This window comes from Stenella coeruleoalba, assembly GCF_951394435.1.
Source record: "Stenella coeruleoalba genome assembly, chromosome: 15".
NCBI classification, from domain to species: domain Eukaryota; kingdom Metazoa; phylum Chordata; class Mammalia; order Artiodactyla; family Delphinidae; genus Stenella; species Stenella coeruleoalba.
In genome coordinates this window covers 79887522-79909853 of record NC_137161.1, presented here as the reverse complement: position 1 = coordinate 79909853, position 22332 = coordinate 79887522, and the positions used below count along the sequence as shown (strand labels likewise).

Below are 22332 nucleotides of genomic sequence, written 5' to 3'. Positions count from 1 at the left end.
GTCCACGCCTCGCTGGGAGGGAACAGAACTCGCTTGCGGTATGGGGAATTTCAGAAATGCAAATTGCCAACAGGGCTGCCGAGACACTGCCAGGTGGTTCAAGACCAAAGTTCTAGTCCTGTCTTCATGCTGTAAGACCTGGACCGTTTTCCTTCAGAAGATGGAAATCTTCAGTTAAACGGGAGACTGATGCTAAGAGCTCAGGGGAAAGAAAGGACGAGTCCTTGGCCCTGGGCACTTCCTGAGGCTGGAGGCCAGGCTCCGAGTAGCACCGGGTGGTCACGGGTCACCTTGGAGACCTGGAGCGAGCGGCCGGCGGGGGCCGGGAGCCTGGCAGGGACCTGGAGAGTCGGGGTAGCACCATGGGTTCAGGGAAGGGATTGCCCCGTGACTCCTGAGCTGGGCTTGTGGCAGCCAGGTGGCACGTCTGATGGTACCACCCTGCTACGATTAGACGGGGCACAGGCTTACAGCTTGGCCTGGTGCTTCCCTCCCTGCCCTGGAGGGAGCTGGGCAGCCTGGCTCGTGGGGCTGGGGAAGGAAGGCAGGAGCCCAGGGCACGTGGCCCAGCCCGCGTCAGACTTGCCAGGCCCTGGGGGAGCCGTCCAAGGGCGGAGGCCAGTCTGTGGGCGCCCACTGGAGGTGGCTGTTAACTGAGGGGTGCTCTGAGGCACACTGGGCTCAGATTCTTTCTTCCCTGCCAGCTGGATCCTTGGCCACATTGACCCAGCGAGGCCACCAGGCTGGGGAAAGGGCCCAAAGTCCAGAGGCCTCCGTCTCTCTGCCACAGACTGTCTCCTGAGCCACCAGCTGACCCTCCGGGCTGTGGCTGCAGAAGGCAGTGGCACTCTCGCCCAGGCACCCGAGCCCGCCCACCTCCCTGCTGCCTGTGGCCCCCGGCAGCGGGAGGGGGCAGCCAGGGGACTTCCTGTCTAGACAAGGCCGTGGCCGGGCCTGGTCTGTGGGTGGTAGCATCAGCGGCCAGCCCTGGCCAAACGTGGGTCCTGCTTATAATGACGGCAGGGAAGGTGAGACCGTGTGGAGCGCTCCCCTCCTGGGCCTCCTGGCCACAAGCACAGGCCCAGCTCACACTTCTATGCAGCCATGCACAGCACAGGTTGTGGTGTTTTTCAGAAGGGCGTCTGGTAGACCTGAGCCCATGTTCTTGGACCGAACACATACATGCTACAGCTCAGCTTACGTGTGAGCCTGCTGCGCCCTGGGCCGCTTTTAAGAACCACATTTACCACACTGGCCAGCAGCCACCAGAGAGTGGTGCCTTTTCTTTTGTTTCACAGTCACTGGACTTCATGCTCTGACGGCATTTCTGTCCACAGCCTGACATCTCTGTGGGGTCTGGGTTGCCTGTACCAAGAAGTGCGGGCAAGCCTGGCTGAGGTTTCTGGGACTGTGACATCCTGTTGAGAACCTGAACCTTAACACGTAACTGAATGCTGAGAATCACCAGTGCAAGTCATGGCATTTACGGGGAGCCTGGACATCGTGTCTTGCTGGGCCGGAGGAGAGCCCTAGCGCCTTCCAAAGGGCGTGTGTCCCTCGCATCCTCTGCAGACATCTGTCGTGACTTGCTTGCTCCCTAGCGCATGTCTCCTCTCCCAGAGCCTTGCTGAAAAGGCTCGTCTGGTGTAATGCGTTTGCTTTGCAAAAGAATGTCAGCGGCACTGCAAGACGGCCACTTTGTGTCCTGGCAGGGACTAGAAAGGCTGGCTCCTCCCCACTGCTGGGAGGGGACGGCAGCCCCTTCCCCTGGCCTCAGGCTTTTGAGAGGGGCCTTGTTGGGCTCACTTCGGCCACCCTCCTGGGCCATCTGGTGCCCCTGCCCTGTGTGCCAGGCCCACGGAGTGCCGAGCTCCCCAGACTGCGGCGAGCACACTCTGGGTGTCAGCCAGGGGCCAGCTGTTACACCTGGCCACATCAGGGTCAGACACTAGGTGCCCAGTGACAGTGCCACGTGGGTAGGAAAGATGCCACATAATCACGTTTTTGACACTGAATAGGAGAATAATGTTCTTGTAATTTCTTGTTCTTTCTTCCAGCGAGCTCTCCCAGCTCCAGCCTTTCTAGTTCCCAGAGGCATGAGGCAAACTGAATTTGTGAGAACAGAGATGACTGTGGGCCTGGGGACTGATGATCGGGGGGCGCCCTCAGGACTGGAGAATAAGCTGCTATTTGGAGCTGCAGCAGGGCAGTCTGCGGAGGGGAGGGAAGCAAATTGCAGGCTAGAAATTTGGTTTCTGGAGGCCTAACCTGACTGTGAAGGGGGTTCCAAGTGCAGTGGCCTTTCTGTGTTGAGAGGCGCCGCAGGCCGCCCCGGAGCCAGCGTGGGCTCGCCCTGTTTTCCTCTGAGCAGAGCCTTCCTGGTGCTCATTAAAACAAGTGCCCGCAGATACGCTGAGGCCCCTTCCAAAGTGGAACACGGTCTCCATTTAGTACCTGACCAGGGGTTTCAAAACTCCAGCGTTTCTATTTTAGACAGACTGCCAGGGCAGAATGCATTTCAGTGTCTCTTCCAGGAAGGTCTGCTGAGGATAAAACTGCCTAGGCCTGGGCAGGTCGAGGCTCATCTGCACTGCTTACCTGTCTTGTGCTGATTGATTCACTATGCATGACGCTGTGGAGACCACATGCGGCGTGCACACCCCCCTGTCCTGTGTATGGATTTTTAAAACAGTTGCCCTGGACTGAACTGAATAAATAAGTATTTAAGTTATGAATTGCTCTCTGCTGTTGGTGGAGCACTGTGGAGAGAGGTGATGCTTGGAAGCCCCTCCCTGCCAATCGCTGGTCACCAGTGTTCCGCATCCTGCACCCCATGGGGTCAAGCATGACCCGGGCAGAGTGCAACTCTGAAGCTGTCAGCAGCTCTGAAGTCAGTAGTAACAGTAATAACCTCACATCTTCTACCCATCCTGTTCTCCAATCCAACACGGTCCCTAAATGAAGGGCCTGGGAGTTCCCTGGCAGTCCAGTGGTTAGGACTCGGTGCTTTCACTGCCCTGGGCCTGGGTTCAGTCCCTGGTCAGGGAACTAAGATCCTGCAAGCTGCGTGGCACGGCCAAAAGTAAATAAAATAAAAAATAATAAATAAATAAATGAAGGGCCTGCAGGCTGGGACATCGGGCAACCTTGTTAAGAGAGACAGATAAAGGAGAAAATGACCTGAAGTGGTACCAACGATTTTTAAGCTCAAAGTATGCCACTGCCCTCAAGCTGTGACAAACTAAACAACCCAGGCAAGTGGCCGCGGCGCAGGTCAAAGGGGACCGACTTGAGGCCCGTTCCCGTCGAGCCAGCTCGCGGACAGGGCTCGCGCTGCCGGGCACCAGGGTGTCAAGCAGTCTCCTCTTAAGACCTGAGAAAGACCCTCGGGCTGGGCGCCCCCTTCAATGCCAGCTAATGGTCCACTCTGGCGCCAGCTCCCGTCCCCGGGGAGGCGGCTCACGTGGGTCTCCCCTGAAAGGAGAGCGAGGTTTGCAGGAGCTCCTGCCCCAGTTCCCGCTGCCTCCCGCTGGGGCCAAACTCGGCTGACAGCTCCCTGAAGGTGGCGCTCACGCGGCGGGCCCCGATGTGCCTGCGGTGGATGGCATGCTTCCACTGGTGCCGCGCGGCTCGCGTGAGCACCAGCAGAGCGCGGCGGGGCAAGGGGACAGCCACCTCCACCTCCCGGCACGGGACAGACCTGCCGGGGGCCGTCGCGCCTTCCACCGGGGCCTGCGGGAAGCCGGACGGGGCCAGGCAGAGCAGCAGGCTGCCGGGCGCCTCCCGGGACATGGACAGCACAGTGGGGGACAGCAGGTTGAGGCTCACCAGCCGCTCCCCCCACAGCCAGGTGTCGTCCAGATGGGGGTCGATGGCCGAGCCCCGCTCCGGGCAGTAGTCCAGGTTACACTGCTCCACGGGCCGGAAGTCCTCCAGGACGGGGTAGAGGCCCATTCTCCGCACCACCTCCCGGCTGAAGCTGGGGAGGCCCCGGAAGCCGGCGGTCTTTAGCTTCTGTTTCCGAAAGTTGACTTTGGGGCCGTAGTCCTGAAGGATGAGGACAAAAAGGAAGTGGGAAATTGTCTGAGTTTACAGAAATGGCATCACACGCCAGGGCTGAAGCATCCAAGCACAGTGACCAAGACCAGCAAAGATATCGGACTTCACGGAGCTGACATTCTGGCAGGAGGAGGCCAACACCAAGGAGATAAATATAAACAGCAGACATCAGATGGCGGTAAATGCTGAGGAGGAAAACAAAGCAGGGGGGGGATGTGAAGCACCGGGGGAACGTCGGCCCAGGTACCCCAGGAAGCAGAGCTGGAGACAAGAGGCCCATGCACGGCTGGCATCCCCAGGACGTGGTGCTGGGGAGTTGGGAAGGAGCCGAGCGAGGCAGGGCAGGCCAGCCCACGGCAGCGTTACCCATCTGGTCAACACTGGGTGCAACTGGGCTTCAGGACCACAAGGGAGAAGAGTCTCCACAGGACCCAGCAGCAGTTCCACCCCTAGCCTCACACCCAAGAGAACTGAAAACACACGTCCACGCAGAAGTCTGTACTAGACTAGTCACAGCAGCACTATTCATGACAGCCAAAAAGTAGAAACAACCCAAGTGTCCACCAACAGATGAATGATGAACAAAGAGTGGTCCATCCATCCAATGGAATAATATTCAGCCACGAAAAGCAATGCAGCATTGCTACAGGCTGCAAAGGGATGAACCCTGAGAACATTATGCTCAGTGAAAGATGCCTGATACAAAGGGTCACGTGTTACATAACCCTAGGTATACGAATGCCCAGAAGAGGAAGATCCACAGAGACAGAAAGTAGCTTAGTGCTTGCTGGGAAATGAGGGAATGCACAGGGACTGGTAATGGGTACGCATTTCCTCTGGGGTGATGAGAATGTTCCAGAACTAGACAGTGGCGACAGTTGCACAACACTGTGGATACACTGAAAACCAAACCAGTGAATTATACACTTGAAATGGGTGGATTTTATGGTGGGTGGCTTTTATTTAAAAAACAAAACAAAGACACCCTAGGGAGGAGCCCTGTAGATACACCTCAGGTCTGTGGCCTGAGGGATGGGGGGCATCTAGCCGCACCCCTGCTCCCTCGGGTCCCTGCCTCGTGGAGGGTGGCTCCATCTGCTGCTGGAGTCTTTCTCCTTCCCTGTTCCGTGTGGCTCAGTGCCGGGGCCCGCCGGCTCCTGCGGGCCACCCCAACTCCTTGGCAGCAGCAGGCAGAGAGGCTGGGACAGGCGGGCTGCGGCCAGGAGACTCCGAGGAACCCAGGAGGTGGGGGTGACTGCCGTGGGGACAGCAGACCGCAGCAGAGAAGACAAAGATCGGGCTGGCGGCCAGGGAAGGGCCCCCTGGGGCATGGTAAGGCCTCTGTGTTTACGTTGAGATGGGAGGCCTGGAGGGCCTGTAACAGAGCAGTGACTCGATCCAACCGGATGTCGGTGGGATCACTTCCTCCCTACTGAAACCAACTGAGGAGGACCGAGGGCTGCCCAGGAAGTGCTAGAGGCAGGTGGTGGCAGCAGCAGGGGGTGTGTGTTCTCAGATTCAGGATATGTTTTGAAGGAATACAGAGCTGACAGGAATTACCAATGAAAGAGAGGAACGTGGAAAGATCCAGCGTTTCTGGCCTGAGCCGGTGAAAGATGGAATTTGCCAAGGTGGAGCCACGGCTCAGCTTAGGGATGCCAGGGCTGGAGATACGAGTGCGGGAGCCCCAAACTCACCGACGTGCGGGGCCGGGCCTCACTGAGATCAGTAAGGAGTGTCTGGAGAAGGAAAAGGAGAGGCCTGAGGACTGAGCCCGAGAACCGGCCGCAGGCTTTAGACAGGAGGTGGGCGATGGAGGCAGTTTTTGAGAGGGTTAAGCGGCGGCAAGAAGAGAGGACCTGAAGAGAACGGAGAGCTCTCCTGAGAAGCTCTGCTGCAGAGACGAGAGAGACAGAGCTTACTGGCAGGCCGGTGGGAAAGAGCCAGCCTTGAGGACAGAAGGGGGCGATGCGGGACAAGGAGTTCCGAGGAGAGGGGCAGCATCCGGTGCGCAGCTGGAGTGGGGCTCGGGAAGAAGCTGGGCACAGGCGAGAAGGGAACGTCTGTAGATGCACCTGTTCCCTCAGAGAGGCCTGGTCGTCACGGGGGAGTGAGGAGGGGAAGGAGAGGTTTGGAAAGAGGGCAGCAAAGCGAACGTCCTGCCGAGCGGGAAGGGCCCGGCTCAGGATGGAGAGCCAGAGCCAGGGCGGCCACCAGCAGGGGGCGCGGGTGCTGGACCCGACCAGGGCTGTGGGTGAGCAGAAAGAGCCTGCGCAAGTAAGAGGAGAAAGGGCGAGGGGCACCTGAGCAAGTGCCTGTACTAACTGGTCACAGGACTGAAGAGGGGTGAGGACACATGACAGGAGGGGGAGGGAATGTGGAAAGGTGGCCGATGGCTGGTTCGCAGGTCCTGGAGGGGGCGAGGATTGCTGGGGGTGAGGAACAGAAAAGGAGAAGAGCGGACCCAGGGAGGAGGGGACTGTGATGCCCGGCAAGGGAAGGTTCAGGATCTGGAGGCCCAAGTATCAGTGGCAAGAGGGCTGGGGAGACTAGAAACTGACGGGGAGAACTTTGGACAGGGGGGTAGGGGGATGGGGGGCAACTGGCAGCCTTCGAGAAACCCTCTGTGAGGGTCACCAGCACTAGGCCAGCTGGGGAGAGGGCAGATAGAGCTGAGTGGCCGTCTGCCTTTGAGCCCCGCCTCATGGGAAGGTGAGCAGGCCATGCCCAGGCCCCTGGCCCTGCCCCTTCCCAACACACCCCATTCAGCAGCCCTGCCCCCACCCCCCACCCCCCACCCCGACTGTCACCTAATGGCCCTGGGGAGTGGTGGGAGGTGGCTGCAAAGGAAGGCCCTGAGAGGGAGGTGAGCAAAGGGGCTCTGGGGGCAGGAGCCTGGCACGGCCCCGTGGTGTGACTGCCCTCTCTGGCCCAGCTCTGGCCCAGCCTACCTGCTTCCTCCGCCCGGACTGTGAGAGCTTCCAGGGGTCGCGGTCCATCAGCCGTACCATCTCAGCTTCTTCCGCTGGGGTCACAAAGTCCTCGATCAGTGTCACGCCTGGGAAGGGGAAGGCCCAGCCTTCAAAGTCGGACTCCTCGGCCCCCACAGCCCAGCCGGTGTCGGCGTAGTAAATGAACCGGTGTGTTTTCTGCAAAAGAAAGACAGGGATGGGAATTCCCTGGCTGTCCAGTGGTTAGGATTCGGCGCTTTCACTGCGAGGGACCCAGGTTCGATCCCTGGTCAGGGAACTAATATCCCGGATGCCACTTGGTGCGGCAAAAAAAAAAAAAAAAAAAGACAGGGGACAGGGGTCCTGGAGCCACTAGAGCCCTTCCGCACACTGCACACACACGCCCCGAGAAGCAGCCCCACCCAGCATTGCACCATCCCCTGCAGCACTTTGGGAGGCAGCTGGAGTCTAGAGGGAGGCGGGACCCCTGCCCAGGGCCGCCTCCTGGGAAAGGCCCTCAGGCCCTGCCTTTCTCACTTTCCCATCTGTAAAAGGGAAGAGAGTAAGCAGAACCATTCTTTCGTCCTCCATTTTACAGATGAGGTGACTGAGGCTCAGCAAAGTTAAGGAACTAGCCTGAGGCTGCACAGCTGGGGCGCAGCCTCCGAGGCCACACTGTTCCTGTGTCGCTGTGGGGCACTGTCTGCCCTCCCCAGGCCGGTGAGGGCTAAAGAGGAGGACTGTGTGAAGGCAGCCAGCCCTGACCAGGAGCTGGAGAAATCTGCTCCCCTAAAGCTGAGGCCACGGGCCTGCCCAGGAGGTGAGCAGCACATGCTGGGAGGCCAGAGGGAGAAGCCCTTTCCGGCCACGGTGTGGGTATCTCTGGGGCCTGCCCTACACTGTGGCAGCCACTGGCGCTGACTGAATTTCCCATCAAAAAAGAGCAGGGCTTCCCTGGTGGCGCAGTGGTTGAGAGTCCGCCTGCCGATGCAGGGGACACAGGTTCATGCCCCGGTCCGGGAAGATCCTACATGCCGCGGAGTGGCTGGGCCCGTGAGCCATGGCCGCTGAGCCTGCGCGTCCAGAGCCTGTGCTCCACAGCGGGAGAGGCCACAACAGTGAGAGGCCCGCGTACCACAAAAAAACAAAAAAAACAAAAAAAAGAGCAAAGCTGGGAGTTCCCTGGTGGTCTAGTGGTTAGGATTGGGTGCTTTCACCATCATGGCCTCAGTTCAATCCTTGGTCGGGGAACTGAGATCCCGCAAGCTGAGTGGCACGGCCCCGTACATACATACGTACCTAAAATTTTGGGAAAAAAACCCACAAAAAACAGAGCAGAACTTGCCAGTCACCCAGAGGAGTGCCAGGCTGACAACCTCCTGTGGCAGAGCCTTCAGGACCTGCCTCTGGTTCTGAGCAGAGGCCACCCTTCTCCTGGGCCTCCAGCCAGTGACCCAGCACAGGCCTGGCCAGTTCTGCCCAGCGTGGGACTGCCTACCAGGCCGTCTTTGCTCCGGAGCTTCCGGTTGTGTTGGCCAGGACTCTGTCAGAGCTACAGGGCAGTCTGAGGTGTTCCCTGCCCAGTGAATTCTGCGTCCTCCCGCTTTATGTTCTACAGGCATCGCCAGCACCCACACCCCAACCCTGAACCACCATGTCTCTGTCTCCTGGCACCTCACATGGGACACACGGAAAGTTAAGGGGTCATCCCGTACATTTCACTCGTCCCTCAGCCATCAGGTTGGGAACATGCTACCCCCACGGTGCCCTGAGCCTCCACGCCCACGGCCACGGGCACAGTTCAGACCTTTGGCAAGGTCTGAAAAACTCTTTTTTAAGAAAGTTTTAAACTGTGGTCAAATATATACAACCACATATACGTTACACATTTAAAATTGATCCTCAGCCACATTTTAAGTGCACATTTCAGTGTGTTAAGTATATCACATTGTTGTACAACCGATCTCCAGAACTTTCTCACCTTGCAAAACTAAATCTACCCATTAACACCTCTCCCCCTCCCTTCCCCCCGCTGCTGGCACCCACCATTCTTTTCTGTTTCTGTGAATTTGACGACTTTGGAGGCTTTACATAAGTGGAATCATACAGTATGTCTTCCGACTGGCTTATTTCACTCAGCATAACGTCCTCAGGGTTCATCTGTGCGGTGGCACGTGCCAGACTTTCCCTTCTTCCTTTTTTAGGACTGAATGATATTCCACTGTACGGATGGACCACATTTTGTTCTTCCTTTCATCTGTCCGTGGACACTTGGGCTGCTTCCACCTTTTAGCTATTGTGAGTAACTGCTATGAACATGGGTGTACAGATATCTCTTCATGACCCTCCTTTCAATTCTTTTGGGACCATATCCAGAAGCGGGATTGCTGGGTCATATGGTAGCTCTACATTTAATTTTCTGAGGAACCGCCACTGTTTTTCACAGGACCTTCTGAGCTTTCATCACGGACACTGTGACAGTTTCTTCACTGGCTTCCCAGCCTCCTTTCCTTCCTATCCACCCCTCCCCTTCCCAGCATCTTTCTAAAATTCACAGGTAACTTCCTTTAAAACCCTCAAGAGCTCGCCATGGCCCTCAGAACAGGTCCCGCCTGCCTTCCGTGGTCAGGCCCCCCCGACCTCATCTCCCTCACCTGAAGCATCATCCGCCTTCCCCAGGCCTTGGCCCGGCTGGAAGGCCCCTGACCCGCTCAAAGCCTCCGAGTCCTCTTTTGTTAATTCGTTGGAATGAGTTTCCTCCTTGCCCGTTTCCGTCCAAGGCCTTCTGGGGCCCTCTGCCCTGGTTTTCAGCACCCCGTACTCTCTCCGTGTCGTCTAACCACGAGCCCGTGAAGCTTCCAGCCCCAGACACGGGGGGGCTACGTTTGCTGTCAGACTCCCCCCGGGTTCCAGAGGTGAGCTGTGGTCGGACTGCATCCACGTCCCAGCCCCTTTCCCACTCCAGGCGCACTGCTCAAAGCCCTCATCTCCTCACCCCGCAACGCCCCCATCGCCAGGGCCGCTGACACGGTTTGATCCGGAGCCCGTCTTCACGGTCAACCCGGGCCTCAGTTTCCCCGGATGAAGAACGGAGTTGTGGGCGCGGCCCCTCTCCCAGCCCTCACCTGGTGCTGCCAGGGCTGGTCACCTCCGCGCTGCCGCTCGCAGATTAGACAGGTCCGGATACCCTTGCAACCACATTCCCGAAGGACCTCTGGGGCCGCCACCGCCGCAGCCGCCATCGCCGCGTCCTGGCAGCCAGGGCGCAGGCGCGGGACCGCGGGCGCCGCTGGGAGTTGTAGTGCGCGCGCAGGGTACGAGGTCCGCGCGGCCGCTTCCTTCCGGTCGCCGCCGCCGACGGATTCGCGCGGCGCCACCTCCTGGAATCGGACAACCGCCGGCGCCAGCACCGGATTCGCGTGCCGTCGATCAGGTCCCAGCGCGCCGCGCCTCCTCACCATGGGCCCCCTGTCGGCGCGGCTGCTGATCCAGCGGGGGCGACCCAAGTGCGACCGGCTGGGGAAGATCCGGAGCCTGGAGTAAGGGCCGGGGCCACACCGCCCTCCACCAGGGCCTGGGTCGGCGGACGGTCGGGAAGAAAGCCTGGGACCGTTCCTCTCTCCCTGTCCGGCCCCGTTATCAGCCTGTCGGTTCGACAGAGTCTTTAATCATTCGGGACAAACGCCGTTCTGTCGTTATGAGATGGGTCAGGTAGGCCCGGAGCGGCATTACCTCAGAAGAGGGTCCAGGCTGCTAGGGAGACAGTCTTGCAGAAAGAATATGGAGCAACCTGTTGAGAGAATTACAGAGGACTGGGGAGCACAGAAAGCCCCCCTAGAGGATCAGGAAAAGCATCCTGGAGGGGGCCAGCTGCCCCAAGTTATAAAGTAGGGACAGGGTTAAAGTAAGTGGGGGAATGTTGCGGATCGGCCATGCACGCAGGAGAAATGTCAGGTGCCAAAGCCGTCGGAGGCAACCTGGGCTGCCGTGCGTGCGGGGTGGGAGGCCTGCCTGCCCCCTGAGCCCGCCCTGTCTGCCCCTCTCCCCAGCCTGTCAGGGATGAATCTGCTCTCAGAGCACTTGGACCCCAAGCTGCTGAGCCGCCTGAAGCAGCTGCAAGAGCTGGACCTCTCCAACAACCAACTGGAGACGCTGCCCGCCAACCTGGGCCTGTCCCACCTGCGCATCCTCCGCTGCGCCAACAACCAGTTGGGCGATGTCACTGTCCTGTGCCAGTTCCCACAGCTCGAGGAGCTCAGCCTGGAGGGCAACCCCTTTCTGACAGTAAGTGGGCGGCCCCGCATCCCGGGCCAGCACCCTGGGGGCTCGGGCTCAGCCACAGGCTGGGGTGACCCCGAGCCGCTCTCCTCCCTCATCCCCCAGGTCAGTGACAACCTGAAAGTTTCCTTCCTCCTGCCCAAGCTCCGTAAGGTCAACGGCAAGGACGCTTCCTCCACTTGCTCTCAGGTGGAGAACCTGAACCGGGAGCTGACCAGCAGGGTAAGGGGCGGGGCGGTGTCTCTGTGCTTGGGAGCAGTCGGGGGCCTTGAGGAGTGACAGAACTGGACATTTGGAGGACACCAAGGGGGGTTACAGGGGCTCTCTGTCCCAACCCCAAGTGGCCCTGAGCCCCTAGCCCGACCTGTTGCTTTGAGCTTGGCTGTGGCGCTTGGACTCTTGTCCTTGGAGGTCGTGCCCTGGCAGGGGAGGCTGGGATGCTTTCACGGTGACTTTACCCTGGGCCAGCTCCTCCCTTCAGGGGCCTGTCTCTCCCTCTGTGTTGCTTGGGTTTGTGCAACCTGCAGCTGAGAAAGCTGTGATTCGGGGAGGCATCCCAGAGGCGGTGAGGTTGAGACAGCTCTGGCCCTGAGATTAGAGGCAAAGGTGCCACAGAAGGTCCAGGAGAGCCGGGGTGGGCTGAGCCTGAATCTGGTCCCTCTCGTGCCAGGTCACAGCTCACTGGGAGAAGTTCATGGCCGCACTGAGCCCAGAGGAGGAGGCTGAGAAGGCCCAGGCAGACTTTGTGAGGTCGGCCGTCAGAGACGTCCGCTATGGGCCCGAGTCCCTCAGCGACTTCACCCAGTGGAGGGTATGTCCTCACCCCGCTGTGCTGGGAGTCGCTTCTCCCAGCTCCTCCCTGGCTGCCATAGCCTGAGCCACCCTGGAGGTCTCTGGCCATGAGGGGATGTGGGGAGTGGGCAGGTCAGGGAAGGAAGCCCTATGGGCTGGAAGGACTCTTCCCCAGCTCGGGAAGCACCCTCTGACTGGGCGTCTGGGGAGGGGCTGGAGGCCCCCGGGATGTGCTCAGCTTCCTGATGGCCTGGCTCCACCCAGGTGCGGATGATCTCTGAGGAGCTGGTGGCCTCTGGTGGGACTCAGGTGCATGAGGCAAACATCTCAGAGAGGCCCCCAAAAGCCACCACTATCCAGGAGCCTAGGGTGAGTGGTTCCATGGGGCTCCCGGGCTCCCAGGGCCTGCCCTGGCCCTTCCTGCCTAGGGAGGCATTAGGAAGGCGTCCTGGCAGTGTGCCCAGGAGATGGCCTTCTATGCTCGAGCTGGTTCCCTCTGACCCTGGTACCCCTGGCCTCCCGTACCCATGGGAGAGTGCAGTCCAGCCTCTGATGGGGCGGAAGGAAGCCCTGGGCAGATGGACACATGGTCACCAGGCCCTCGGGTTGCCCCCGCCCCCTCCTCCACAGGCCGGGCCAGTGGCCTCGAAGCGGCCAGGTGATGGCCCAGTCAACCTCTCTCCCAACAAGCGGGTGTGCACCTCCCCGTTGGCCCAGGTGGAGGGCAGCCCTGTGGGCTCTGCTGGCAGCCAGGTGAGCTACCAAGGTGGCAGGGGGCGTGTGGTGGGAGCAAGGCCCGGGGGCAGCCATGACCCCCCTCTGCTCCCACAGACTGCCCTGCAGCTGGAGCCCCTGCACTTCCTGCAGTGCCACAGCAAGAACAACAGCCCTCGTGACCTGGAGACCCAGCTCTGGGCCTGCGCCTTCGAGCCAGCCTGGGACGAGGGCACGTCCTCGGCGGGGGGCAGGCGGGGCGAGGGCCACAGGGAACAAGCAGGGCAAGCTTTCTGGGCACGGGGCCTGGGAATACCACGTGCAGGGGCCGCCTGGGTGGACAGGGGAATCGGGAGAGACAGAGAGCTCAGAGTGTCCTCAGGGTCAGGAGGAGGGGCTGCAGTGGGTCACCAGGCTGACCTCTCAAACAGGGCAGGCAGGGGCCACATCCCAGACCGTGGCCACGTGTGGTGGGGAGGCCGTGTGTGTGATCGACTGCCAGACGGGCATCGTACTGCACAAGTACAAGGCGCCTAGTGAGGTGAGTGCCGGGGCCCTGCTCCTGCAGGGTGGCAGGCAGAGCCTTGGCTCCTGGGGGTAGGAGCGCTGGGGTCGGGGGGCCAGACTCGGCCACCTACTCACCAGGTGACCTTTTTCTTTGATGCTGGGCTCCTGTTCCCGGGCCTGATCCTGCACGCGTGTAGCTCTGCCCCTCGGTGAGCCCTCCCCTTCCCTCCCCAGGAGTTCTTCTCAGTGGCCTGGACGGCCCTGACGGTGGTCACACAGGCAGGCCACAAGAAGCGCTGGAGCGTGCTGGCAGCTGCAGGCCTGCGGGGCCTGGTCCGGCTGCTGCACGTGCGGGCCGGCTTCTGCTGCGGGCTCATCCGGGCCCACAAGAAGGCCATTGCGACTCTCTGTTTCAGCCCCACACACGAGACCCACCTCTTCAGTAAGACCCCCTCCCCGAACCTCCGGGGCTCCCTTAGCACCGTCCTGCAGCCTGACGCCTCAGGACTCCTTCCTGGGATGGCAGGGAGCTCCTGTGGCTGGCGGGCCTCATGCTGGCTGCCCAGGTCAGCGCAGACCGGTAGGAACATCAGGGTTTCATGGACAACTGACCAGGCTTCAGATTCTGTCTCTTCCCCCAACCTGCTCTGTGGCTTTGGAGGTTTCTGACAACCTGGGCCACGTCTGTGACCTGGGGACCTGGGTGGATCCCCTGGCCCTCTGGGTGTGATGAGGGTGATATCTGAGCAGAGACTTCGGGACATGGCTGCGTGGCGTGGGGCACATAGGTTAGAGTAAGATAAGGATGGTAGGCCCTGGAGTCTTTCTCCCAGCCGTGGCCCTCCCCCCCTGCCTTGGGGCCGTGGTCTCAGCCTGGGATACAGCCTGCAGGAGGGAGCAGGGCCTCCTCAGGGCCACCTCTCTCCTTCCCATCCCCTCCTCAGCGGCCTCCTATGACAAGCGGATCATCCTCTGGGACATCGGGGTGCCCAACCACGATTACGAATTCCAAGCCAGGTGATGCTTTGCGGCAGGACTTCGGGGGATGGGCGTGGGGGTGGGCACACACCTGAGTTTGTGGCCTCACGCCCTCCCTCTCACCTGCCGGCAGCCAGCTGCTCACACTCGACACCACCTCCATCGCCCTGCGTCTCTGCCCCGTCGCCTCCTGCCCGGATGCCTACCTGCTGGCTGGCTGTGAGGGCGGCTGCCGTTGCTGGGACGTGCGGCTGGACCAGCCTCAGAAGAGGAGGTGAGAACGGGCAGGGGTGCCCTGAAAGCCAGTCCTCGGAGCCGGGCAGCCCCCAGTCCAGGTGTCTGACCCCAGGCACACCTGCTGCAGTGATGCCCGCAACACGCCCCCTGCCCTGGGCAGCCAGAGGCTGTTTTCACGGGCCTCCTCAGAGCTGCCCTGTCCCCACCTCCTGCCCATCTCTTGAGGAAAGGTCCATTCCCTCTCTAGGCTTGATCACCTCATCACTGCCCAGCTCCTACCACTCACCAGCAGTGTGACCTTCCTCTGCCCAACATGATTTTGTCATCCACAAAGTGGGGACAGTAACTCACATCCCAGGGCTAGTGGAGGACAACGGGACGGTGTCTGGGCCAGGAGAAGGGCCAGAAGGGCCTGGTGGAGGCGTGTGGCTCTTCTGTATCACCTGGAAGGCCTGAGACAGTGCTCGGCAGGGGTCCCCTGGCCTTGTGGGGCCCAGAGCCTGGTGGGGGAGACAGGCATTAAAACCCCCCAGAGTGTGATTGATGTCAGCTACAGAGGAAGGAGAATAAGGTGCTCCGAGAGGAGCAGGGAGGCCGAGGGGACTCCGAGGTGACCAGTGGCGGATGGACAGGTCCTCAGGCTCATGCTCTCCATGAGTCCCGAGGGAGTCAGGTGGGCAGAGGCAGGAAGGGTGCTCACACGGGGGAAGCGCAAAGGGCCAGTGGCAGGGACAGCTGGCTGACCAGGGAGAGCTGGCCACAGCTTGGAGAACTGGAGGGATTGGCACAAGGTGATGTGGCAAGGTTGCCTGGGCCAGAGGATATACTGGCCCTGTGGGGCCCTGGTGAGATCTTGAATTTTATCCTGAGCATGGGGAATAGCGTGGGAAGAATTTTAGGGCAGGTGGCAGGAGGGAACTGTAATGACACCTCAGCACAGACCGTGGCAGTTGTCCAGCCAGGTGTTGGTGGTGTCCCCCTGCCACACCTGGGAGTCAAGTCCTGGGCCTGCCTTCTCCCTCCCTGCCTGGTCCCCAAGTCCTGTGGCGTCTCCCCCACGTCTCAGATGTGTCTGCTGCTCGTGGTTGGTACTCGGCTGCCTTTCTGGCTCCAGGACTCCGGGCAGCTGCTGGGTGGCCTCTCCAAGCAGTGTGCCCGCAGCCACTCCCCACTGTCCTCAGCGTCAGAGCAACCCCCCGCACCACCAAGTCTCTGGGCCTAGAAGCACCCACTCGGCCAGTGAACTGCTCACCTCACTCAGCCTCGGAAGCGCTGCCTCACTCCAGAGCCCTTCCTGGCCATGTCCCTGCGCCCCCTAAGTTGCCACCGCCTGTGACTCGGCACACTCAGGTGCTGGCTCCCCCCTTCCAGGGCCTGGAAGCCAGGGAGGGCCCAGAGTAAGTGCCCAGCAGGTGTCTGAATGAGCGAGCGGCCCTTTGTGTGCAGCCTTCCTGGCTGACCAGCACTTCCGCTGCCCCACAGGGTGTGTGAGGTGGAGTTCGTCTTCTCCGAGGGCTCTGAGGCAACTGGACGGAGAGTGGACGGGCTGGCGTTCGTGAACGAGGACGTCGTGGGTGAGCGAGCTTAGCTCGGGACAGTCTGGCTTCCTGGGACCCAGATGGGCCCTGGTCAGGCCTTCTGGGGTCACTTCTCCCTGGGCTGGGGTTTAGGTCCGAGGGCTTCGGAGGGGTCCCCACTGTGGGACACGAGTTGCCCGGAGAGGGGCCCCCGGGCACAGTTCTTCACTCTCCCCGACAGCCTCCAAAGGGAGTAGCCTGGGCACCATCTGCCTGTGGAGCTGGAGCCAGACGTGGCAGGGCCGGGGCAGCCAGTCCACAGTGGCCGTCGTGGTCCTGGCCCGGCTGCAGTGGTCGCCCACCGAGCTCGCCTACTTCTCACTCAGCACCTGTCCTGGTGAGTCGCCTGCCGGCCACCCCTAACCCTGCACCTCTGGGAGCTCCGCCCCACCTGATTCCCGTCTCTGTGCTGGCAGGTGAGGGGATGGTGCTCTGCGGGGACGAGGAGGGCAACGTGTGGATCTACGACGTCAGGCCCCTCGTGGCGCAGAGGCCCCCGCCGCCGGCCACCCCGCAGGCCCCCACGCAGGTAGGCATGCGCACTGCGGTCCCCGCCAGGGCTGGGGCTGCCCGGGGGCCCGAGTCAGGAAGCAGGAGCCCAGCGCCCTCTCTCTCCCCTCCAGATCCTTAAGTGGCCCCAGCCCCGGGCCCTGGGCCAGACAGTGAGCAGGACCATGGTGAACACGGTGGTGGCCGACCCCACCTTTACCTACCTCACGGCACTGACAGACTCCAACATTGTCGCCATCTGGAGGAGAAACCAGCCTTGACTGTGGGACGCAACTTACTCAGCTTTTAGGGTCGTGAGGGGGACCTTCTTATCGGTGACTTTTTTTTTTTTTTGGTGACTATTTTATATTAAAGTCTACTGTGTAAGAGAAGCCTGAGGGGAGCTGTTTGTGGGCCCCATCAGGTGTCCGCCGCTGAGTAAGGCAGGCAGGCCCGGCAGCTGAGGCTCCCAGGGCAGGGACGCCTGGAAGCACACGAGCTTTCAGTTCCTTCTGCTTGAGACGCCGCCGGGCAGCCCCAGGTTCCCGGGTTTTGTCCAGAAGGAGTTTGTTCCTGCCACCCTCTCAGACAGAAATCTGGCTCCCTGGGCTAGTCCTGAAATGAGGCCCCCGAGTGGCTCCGGAACAGGTCCCCCACCTCCACTGGACTGACCCAAGGCTGTGAAGTCACCTCTGCTTCAGCCCGCAGCTGGGTCTTTTCCTGCCACACTTTATTAGGAAGGTAAGACAGACTCTGTGTACAGGACACATCGGTGTCAGGGGTGAGGGACTTTCTACAAGGAGGCCCACGGCTGGAGGAAGTGCTTTTGTCCACCTGGTGCCTGGAGAAGAGCCGGCTGCAGCCCACTACTCGATTCCTTCTTGCTTGTCTTTGATGGCCACCTGAGGGGGAGGAAGGAGGCGGCGCCCTGAGCTGGAATGGCCGGGTGAGGATGTTGGGAACGCAGCCTCAGCCTCCCTGACCAAGGGCTGCCAGGACCTTGGCCAGGGGCCCCAAACGGTTCCAGGCACCGGGTAGCCAGCACCCCAGGGACCCTCTAGCCAGCCCTACTCACGCCACCATGACTTCCCTGCAGCACAGGTCCTGCTGCCTGGCGTGGCAGGGAGGCGGGGGAGTAGGGGTGCTTCCTGGTGAGCCTGTGACTGACAGACTGAAAATCTGACAAGCCGTGGATCCTTCCCACTCTAAATCGTGTCTGGACTTTGAAGCCCCCTGCGTGAGATGTGACCACACCCATCTGGCCTTCTTGATGGTGGTACCCTACGATAAGATGAGCTGCCCCCAGACAGATAAACCACAGGGCAGCGGCACCACAGGGAAGAGGCTTGGAGGGACAGCCCCAGGCAGCAGGCCCCTTGCTTCCACGGGGACCATGAGAGCACAAAGGGAGACCCTGGCACTGGGTGAGGTCCCACCCTGGGTGCAGACAGCAGGCCCCAGGCCTCACCTCCATGACCCCTCAGTCCACACTTCCCGGATGCTGTGGTATACACCCCTGTTCTGTCATCACCTCCGCCCAGCCCCCATCTCCCCCACTGAATAAATCAGAGGAAACAACCCGGGGATCGTCCTAGGTGTGGGCATGAGCACGCTGCAGCTGTGACCATACAGGCTGGCGTCCAGACTGACCCCAGCCCCTCCGGCACACCCAGCTCCTCACCCGGAATCGCTCTTCCAGCAGGGAGAGCTCGCTGATGAGGTCTGTGATGGCGTTGGTGAAGGCCTCCTGGGGGCTGTAGTCCGGTGTGGTCTGCACGCGGATGATGATCTTGTGTTCCAAGGGGTGGGGGACTTTGTAGCCAGCAAACAGCACCTGTGGGTCCTTCAGCAGCTGCCTGAGACACAGGGATGGGTGGGGTGCGGGTGGGTGGTGAGCCTAGGGCCCTTGGGGCTCTGGCCCCTTGTGACCTTCCAGGCCTTCTAACCAAGGGTCTTCCCGTTGGGTTGGGGCCTATAAGCAAATGCAGCTGCTCTCGATCTTTAGTTGTTTGTGTTGTGTGATGTCGTTGTCACCACCCCACAGCCCCTGCAAAAATGTCCAAGTAAGACAGACATGTGAAGAAGGTACAGCATGTGGGGACTCCTCCCATACACACAGCTACATCCATGAGGATCAACGACCCTACCTAGTAAACACAGTTTCCAGCAACCTCTTCCCTCACGAGACGTCAGGGACCCTCAAGGGCCCCAAAGAAACCTCCCTAGGCAGTAAAAATCCAGCTAGTGTTCAGGAAAAAAAAGCCCCATTCCCAGCCCCCAAAGAGCATCTGGCACAGCAAATAAAGGCAGCAGGGGGAGAAGGCCCCAGGCTCTGAGCACTTAATAAAGTGGAAACGGAAATCCTCTGGGCGATGCAGGCTGGCAGCTGCCGTCCACACGCATGGGGTCCTGGTCCGCGAGGCTATGGGGAAGCGAAGCCTGAATCGTGAGCTGTGCCCTGGGCGTGTGGGGGTTTTCTCCAGATCAGCTCCCTGAAATGTGAGCACTGGGGGGGGGGGGGGGGGGGCTGGCACAGGTGGGAACACTGGGCTCACACAGTGGGGGAGGGTGGGGGGCAGCAGGGCCCCAGGAAAGCCTGGGTGCACCACTGGCTTGGCGCTGGGCAGGAGGCATCCACAAAGAAGATGAGCAACTCCGTCCCCTACTTATACCAGAAGACCGGACAAGCTCCTGCCCACGGTCTCAAACATGCAAACCTGGGAAAGGCATGGCTTCACTGATGGCACTTTTCAGCAGCGAAATGACAAGTCTCTGGCCAATCCTACTGCTGGCCACCTACCAGGCCAGGACTTCACCGGTGCAAACACCCACCATCCAATTACCAGGAACCCACCAGGGCACCGGATGACCACACAGGCACTCTCCCACTTCCTTCCCTTATTCTACTAAGTTACAATCTCCGGCACACACATCTTAGAATGCCAGGTGTCACTGAGGTCACTGTCACAAATGGGGGCGCGGTGGGTGGCCAAAGCTGAATGCGTCTCCGTGCTTGTGAGCAGAGCCCCAAGCGGGCCTTCTTTCCTGTGGCTCGCTGCACATTCTCCTCCTTTAGTCAGATAACTGAGCCAACACAGGAAAGTGTCTACGTGAACAGAAACCGGTCACTGTCATTTTGAAGAAAAGGTACTGGGATGTGTGAATTCCTAGAGCCAGCACCCAGAAGGACTTCCTAGAGCTCAGAGAGACTTGAGAACATCTCCTGGAACTTAAGCTTGGCCTCTCAAAGAGCAACATAACCCCCAAAAGCCTCTGACTTGGAACTTACGATTTAATGATGTTTCCTAGCGTATGGTCTTCCTTGTTGATGGTGAACAAACAGGCATTGGGTACCTTGGTGTCCTTGTTAATGGTGATCCTAAGGGAGAGGCAGAGGCAACAGGTTGGTGGGGAGGGCCGCGGCTTCCCTCCTCCCCAGAGTCTAAACCCTGCCCTTCAAGGCAGGCTCAGGTCCCACCTCCTCCTGGAAGACTTTCCCATCTCTTCATCCCATAACGTCCTCTGTGACTCAGAGTAGCACCGTGGCTATACCCCAAACCCAGCCACGCCTGGCTCTGTGGGACCCTCATCTCACCTCTGGACTACTCCTTCTTCCTAAAGCAGAGCTTCTCAACCTTGGCACCACTGACATTTTAGGCCAGAAAATTCTTTTCTGTATGGGGGCTGTCTGGTACACTGTGGGGTATTAGCAGTACCTCTACCACTAGATGCCAGGAGCATCCCCTTTATGACAACCAAAAATGTTTGCAGACACTGCCGAAGTCTTCTGGGGGGGGCAAAATGGCCCCCGGTTGAGAACCACCGCTCTCAAGGGAGAGTGAAGTGCCGGGCAGGGGCTAGACCGCAGAGCAGAGCCCTGGATACCAGACAGCTAAGAGAAGGAAAAGCCAGCGTTTAAGACGGTCTTCTTTGTGCTGAGCCCTGGACTAAGCGCTTTACATAAATTACCTAATTTAATCTCCCCTTAGAGAAAATTCTGTGATTTAATACAGTAATAAGCCCATTTTCCAGATGAGGAAAGTGGGTCTCAGCCAGACTGTCACTTGCCCAAAGGCACAGAGTTCTCAAGCGGGGGATCCAGGAGCCAAGTCAAGGCTATCTGAGCACTGGATTACATTTCCCTTCACCTGCAGGCAATGAGGCGTCACTGGAGGGTTTACACCAGCGAATGAAGATCCGGTGTGAGTCTCAGAGCCATCATTCTGGCTGCAGCAAGGATAAAGGTGGTGGGCGGGAAGACGAGTGAGGGGGGCTACCAGATCCCAGAGGAAAAGGACTTTGGAGCCAGACACACTGGGTTCGAATACAGACCGGCCACTTTCTGTGCGCCTGGGAAAGTTACTTAACCTCTCTGAAGCTCGGTTTCCTCATCTGCAAAATGGGGAGACTCACCAACACCTAGGACTGTCTTAAGTTTGGCAGACTCAAGTGCGAAGCGCTCTGTGGAGCTAGAGCAAAACCTTCTGTCCCCCCGGCAGCGGACGGGCAGAGAAGCCCCAGAACCTGCGGGCGCTGACAGTCGAGGGTCTGCGACCCTCTCCCACCGAGGCCGGTTCCACTTACTTCTTCTCGCCCTCGAAGAGCAAGAACGACTCGAAGGCGGGAGGCGCGTTCATCCTAGCGTCGCAGCAGCCTCCCAAGCCTCACACACAGCCGCCACCACCTCCGGAACTCGACCTATATAACTCGACCACTTCCGGGTTAGCGGCTGCTTCCGGATTATGCCGGTAGTGCCAAACCCGTGTGAGGATCGGCTCGTTGCCCTCTATCGGTCTGGAGGATGTTGCGCAGGCGCGAGAAAAGCCTGCCGGAGGGAGAGGAGCTGGTGGCTCTGCGCATGCGTGAGTCGGGAAGGTCCTCTCCTGGGCTTACCTGCGGGCATGTTTTGACGCATGCTCCTAACGCTGGGGGCAGCTCTTTTGAGACATCTCTGTCTAGGCTAAGCCGAAACCCTGAACTCTTTTCTCTGCTCCCTTTGCCCCTTGATCCCTCTTTGGAAATGTGCCCTTGGAATACATGGCAAGAGGCTCTTGAATGGAGAATGGAGCCTTGGGTTAGTGGGCAGGTGTGACCAGCCGGGGCAGAAGAAGCCTCCCCTGGGCTAGACTGTTGTGTATGGATAATCCACCTGCCAAGGCAAGCTGCTACAAGACTCCTGGCTGGGTTGTTACTGGTTTACCAGGTGGGCTTGTAGCCTAGCGAGGTTCTTGTTAGGGGAGCAGTTGGGTGAGGGCCGGGGAGGTGGCAAGTGTATGCTGGTGGGGACAAAAAAATGTTGCCTGCCATTTCAATAAACAAAGAATGTTGCCGCCATCAAGCCATCAGCCCCTGACGGTGTGCCCTGAGGGGAATTCAGGATGGAGAAAAACAGGATACTGGCCCTAGATAGTTAAGATGCATATCTAGGAATCATTTCAATGCCCAGATTCTTTCATCTTCCGAAGAAAACTGCTGAAATCATTAACTTGAGATGTCTGTCTTTTGTGATTAGCGGTAATCTTTTGATGTTTGACTACAAGTGTTTTGTTTGTTTTTCAGCAAAAAACTACTATATATCCTGGCTCCTCCCTTACCTCTTTGGAACAGTTCTGCAGAGCAATCTGAGAGGCTGTCTCCCAGGCTACTGTCCTCAGTAAGGTCCTCGATAAAACATAACTCGCAGGAACTTCCCTGGTGGTCCAGTTGTTAAGACTCTGAGCTTCCACAGGGGTCACAGGTTTGATCCCTGG

At 59.6% G+C, this 22332-nt stretch overlaps 3 protein-coding genes across 4 annotated transcripts; 1 reads left to right on the top strand and 2 right to left on the bottom strand.

Moving 5' to 3' along the window:
• Nucleotides 1-3: 3 nt before the first annotated feature.
• Nucleotides 4-10471, bottom strand: ALKBH4 (alkB homolog 4, lysine demethylase; the record flags this gene model as incomplete). Its single annotated transcript, XM_079944116.1, has 3 exons — nucleotides 4-4047; nucleotides 7011-7208; nucleotides 10136-10471. 3 exons carry the CDS (start codon nucleotides 10469-10471, stop codon nucleotides 3460-3462), a joined length of 1122 nt encoding a protein of 373 aa, XP_079800242.1. The 3' UTR covers nucleotides 4-3459.
• LRWD1 (leucine rich repeats and WD repeat domain containing 1) lies at nucleotides 10418-17136 on the top strand. Of its 2 annotated transcripts, XM_079944114.1 has the most exons (15): nucleotides 10418-10549; nucleotides 11060-11294; nucleotides 11394-11510; nucleotides 11959-12099; nucleotides 12345-12449; nucleotides 12711-12833; nucleotides 12912-13026; nucleotides 13226-13335; nucleotides 13536-13743; nucleotides 14246-14318; nucleotides 14413-14553; nucleotides 15999-16090; nucleotides 16275-16430; nucleotides 16510-16622; nucleotides 16717-17132. In XM_079944114.1, exons 1-15 carry the CDS (start codon nucleotides 10470-10472, stop codon nucleotides 16861-16863), a joined length of 1956 nt encoding a protein of 651 aa, XP_079800240.1. In that variant the 5' UTR covers nucleotides 10418-10469; the 3' UTR covers nucleotides 16864-17132. The 2 variants fall into 2 exon arrangements, with proteins under 2 accessions (XP_079800240.1, XP_079800241.1); XM_079944115.1 differs by lacking the exon at nucleotides 12345-12449 and having other exon boundaries at nucleotides 16717-17136.
• A 154-nt stretch (nucleotides 17137-17290) lies between these two features.
• On the bottom strand, nucleotides 17291-21296 carry POLR2J (RNA polymerase II subunit J). The gene is made up of 4 exons (XM_079944117.1): nucleotides 21167-21296; nucleotides 19872-19961; nucleotides 18264-18438; nucleotides 17291-17484 (listed from the first exon to the last, which is right to left on the bottom strand). Exons 1-4 carry the CDS (start codon nucleotides 21217-21219, stop codon nucleotides 17449-17451), a joined length of 354 nt encoding a protein of 117 aa, XP_079800243.1. The 5' UTR covers nucleotides 21220-21296; the 3' UTR covers nucleotides 17291-17448.
• Between the last annotated feature and the right edge of the window lie 1036 nt (nucleotides 21297-22332).

Coding starts and splice junctions, on each gene's coding strand:
- LRWD1 (XM_079944114.1), top strand. CDS start 10,470: ATGGGCCCCCTGTCGGCGCGGCTGCTGATCCAGCGGGGGCGACCCAAG. Junction 12,834..12,911: donor TGGGCTCTGCTGGCAGCCAG/GTGAGCTACCAA, acceptor CTGCTCCCACAG/ACTGCCCTGCAGCTGGAGCC. Junction 13,744..14,245: donor ACACGAGACCCACCTCTTCA/GTAAGACCCCCT, acceptor TCCCCTCCTCAG/CGGCCTCCTATGACAAGCGG.
- POLR2J (XM_079944117.1), bottom strand. CDS start 21,219: ATGAACGCGCCTCCCGCCTTCGAGTCGTTCTTGCTCTTCGAGGGCGAG. Junction 19,962..21,166: donor CTCTTCGAGGGCGAGAAGAA/GTAAGTGGAACC, acceptor CCTCTCCCTTAG/GATCACCATTAACAAGGACA. Junction 18,439..19,871: donor CTAGGAAACATCATTAAATC/GTAAGTTCCAAG, acceptor CCTGTGTCTCAG/GCAGCTGCTGAAGGACCCAC.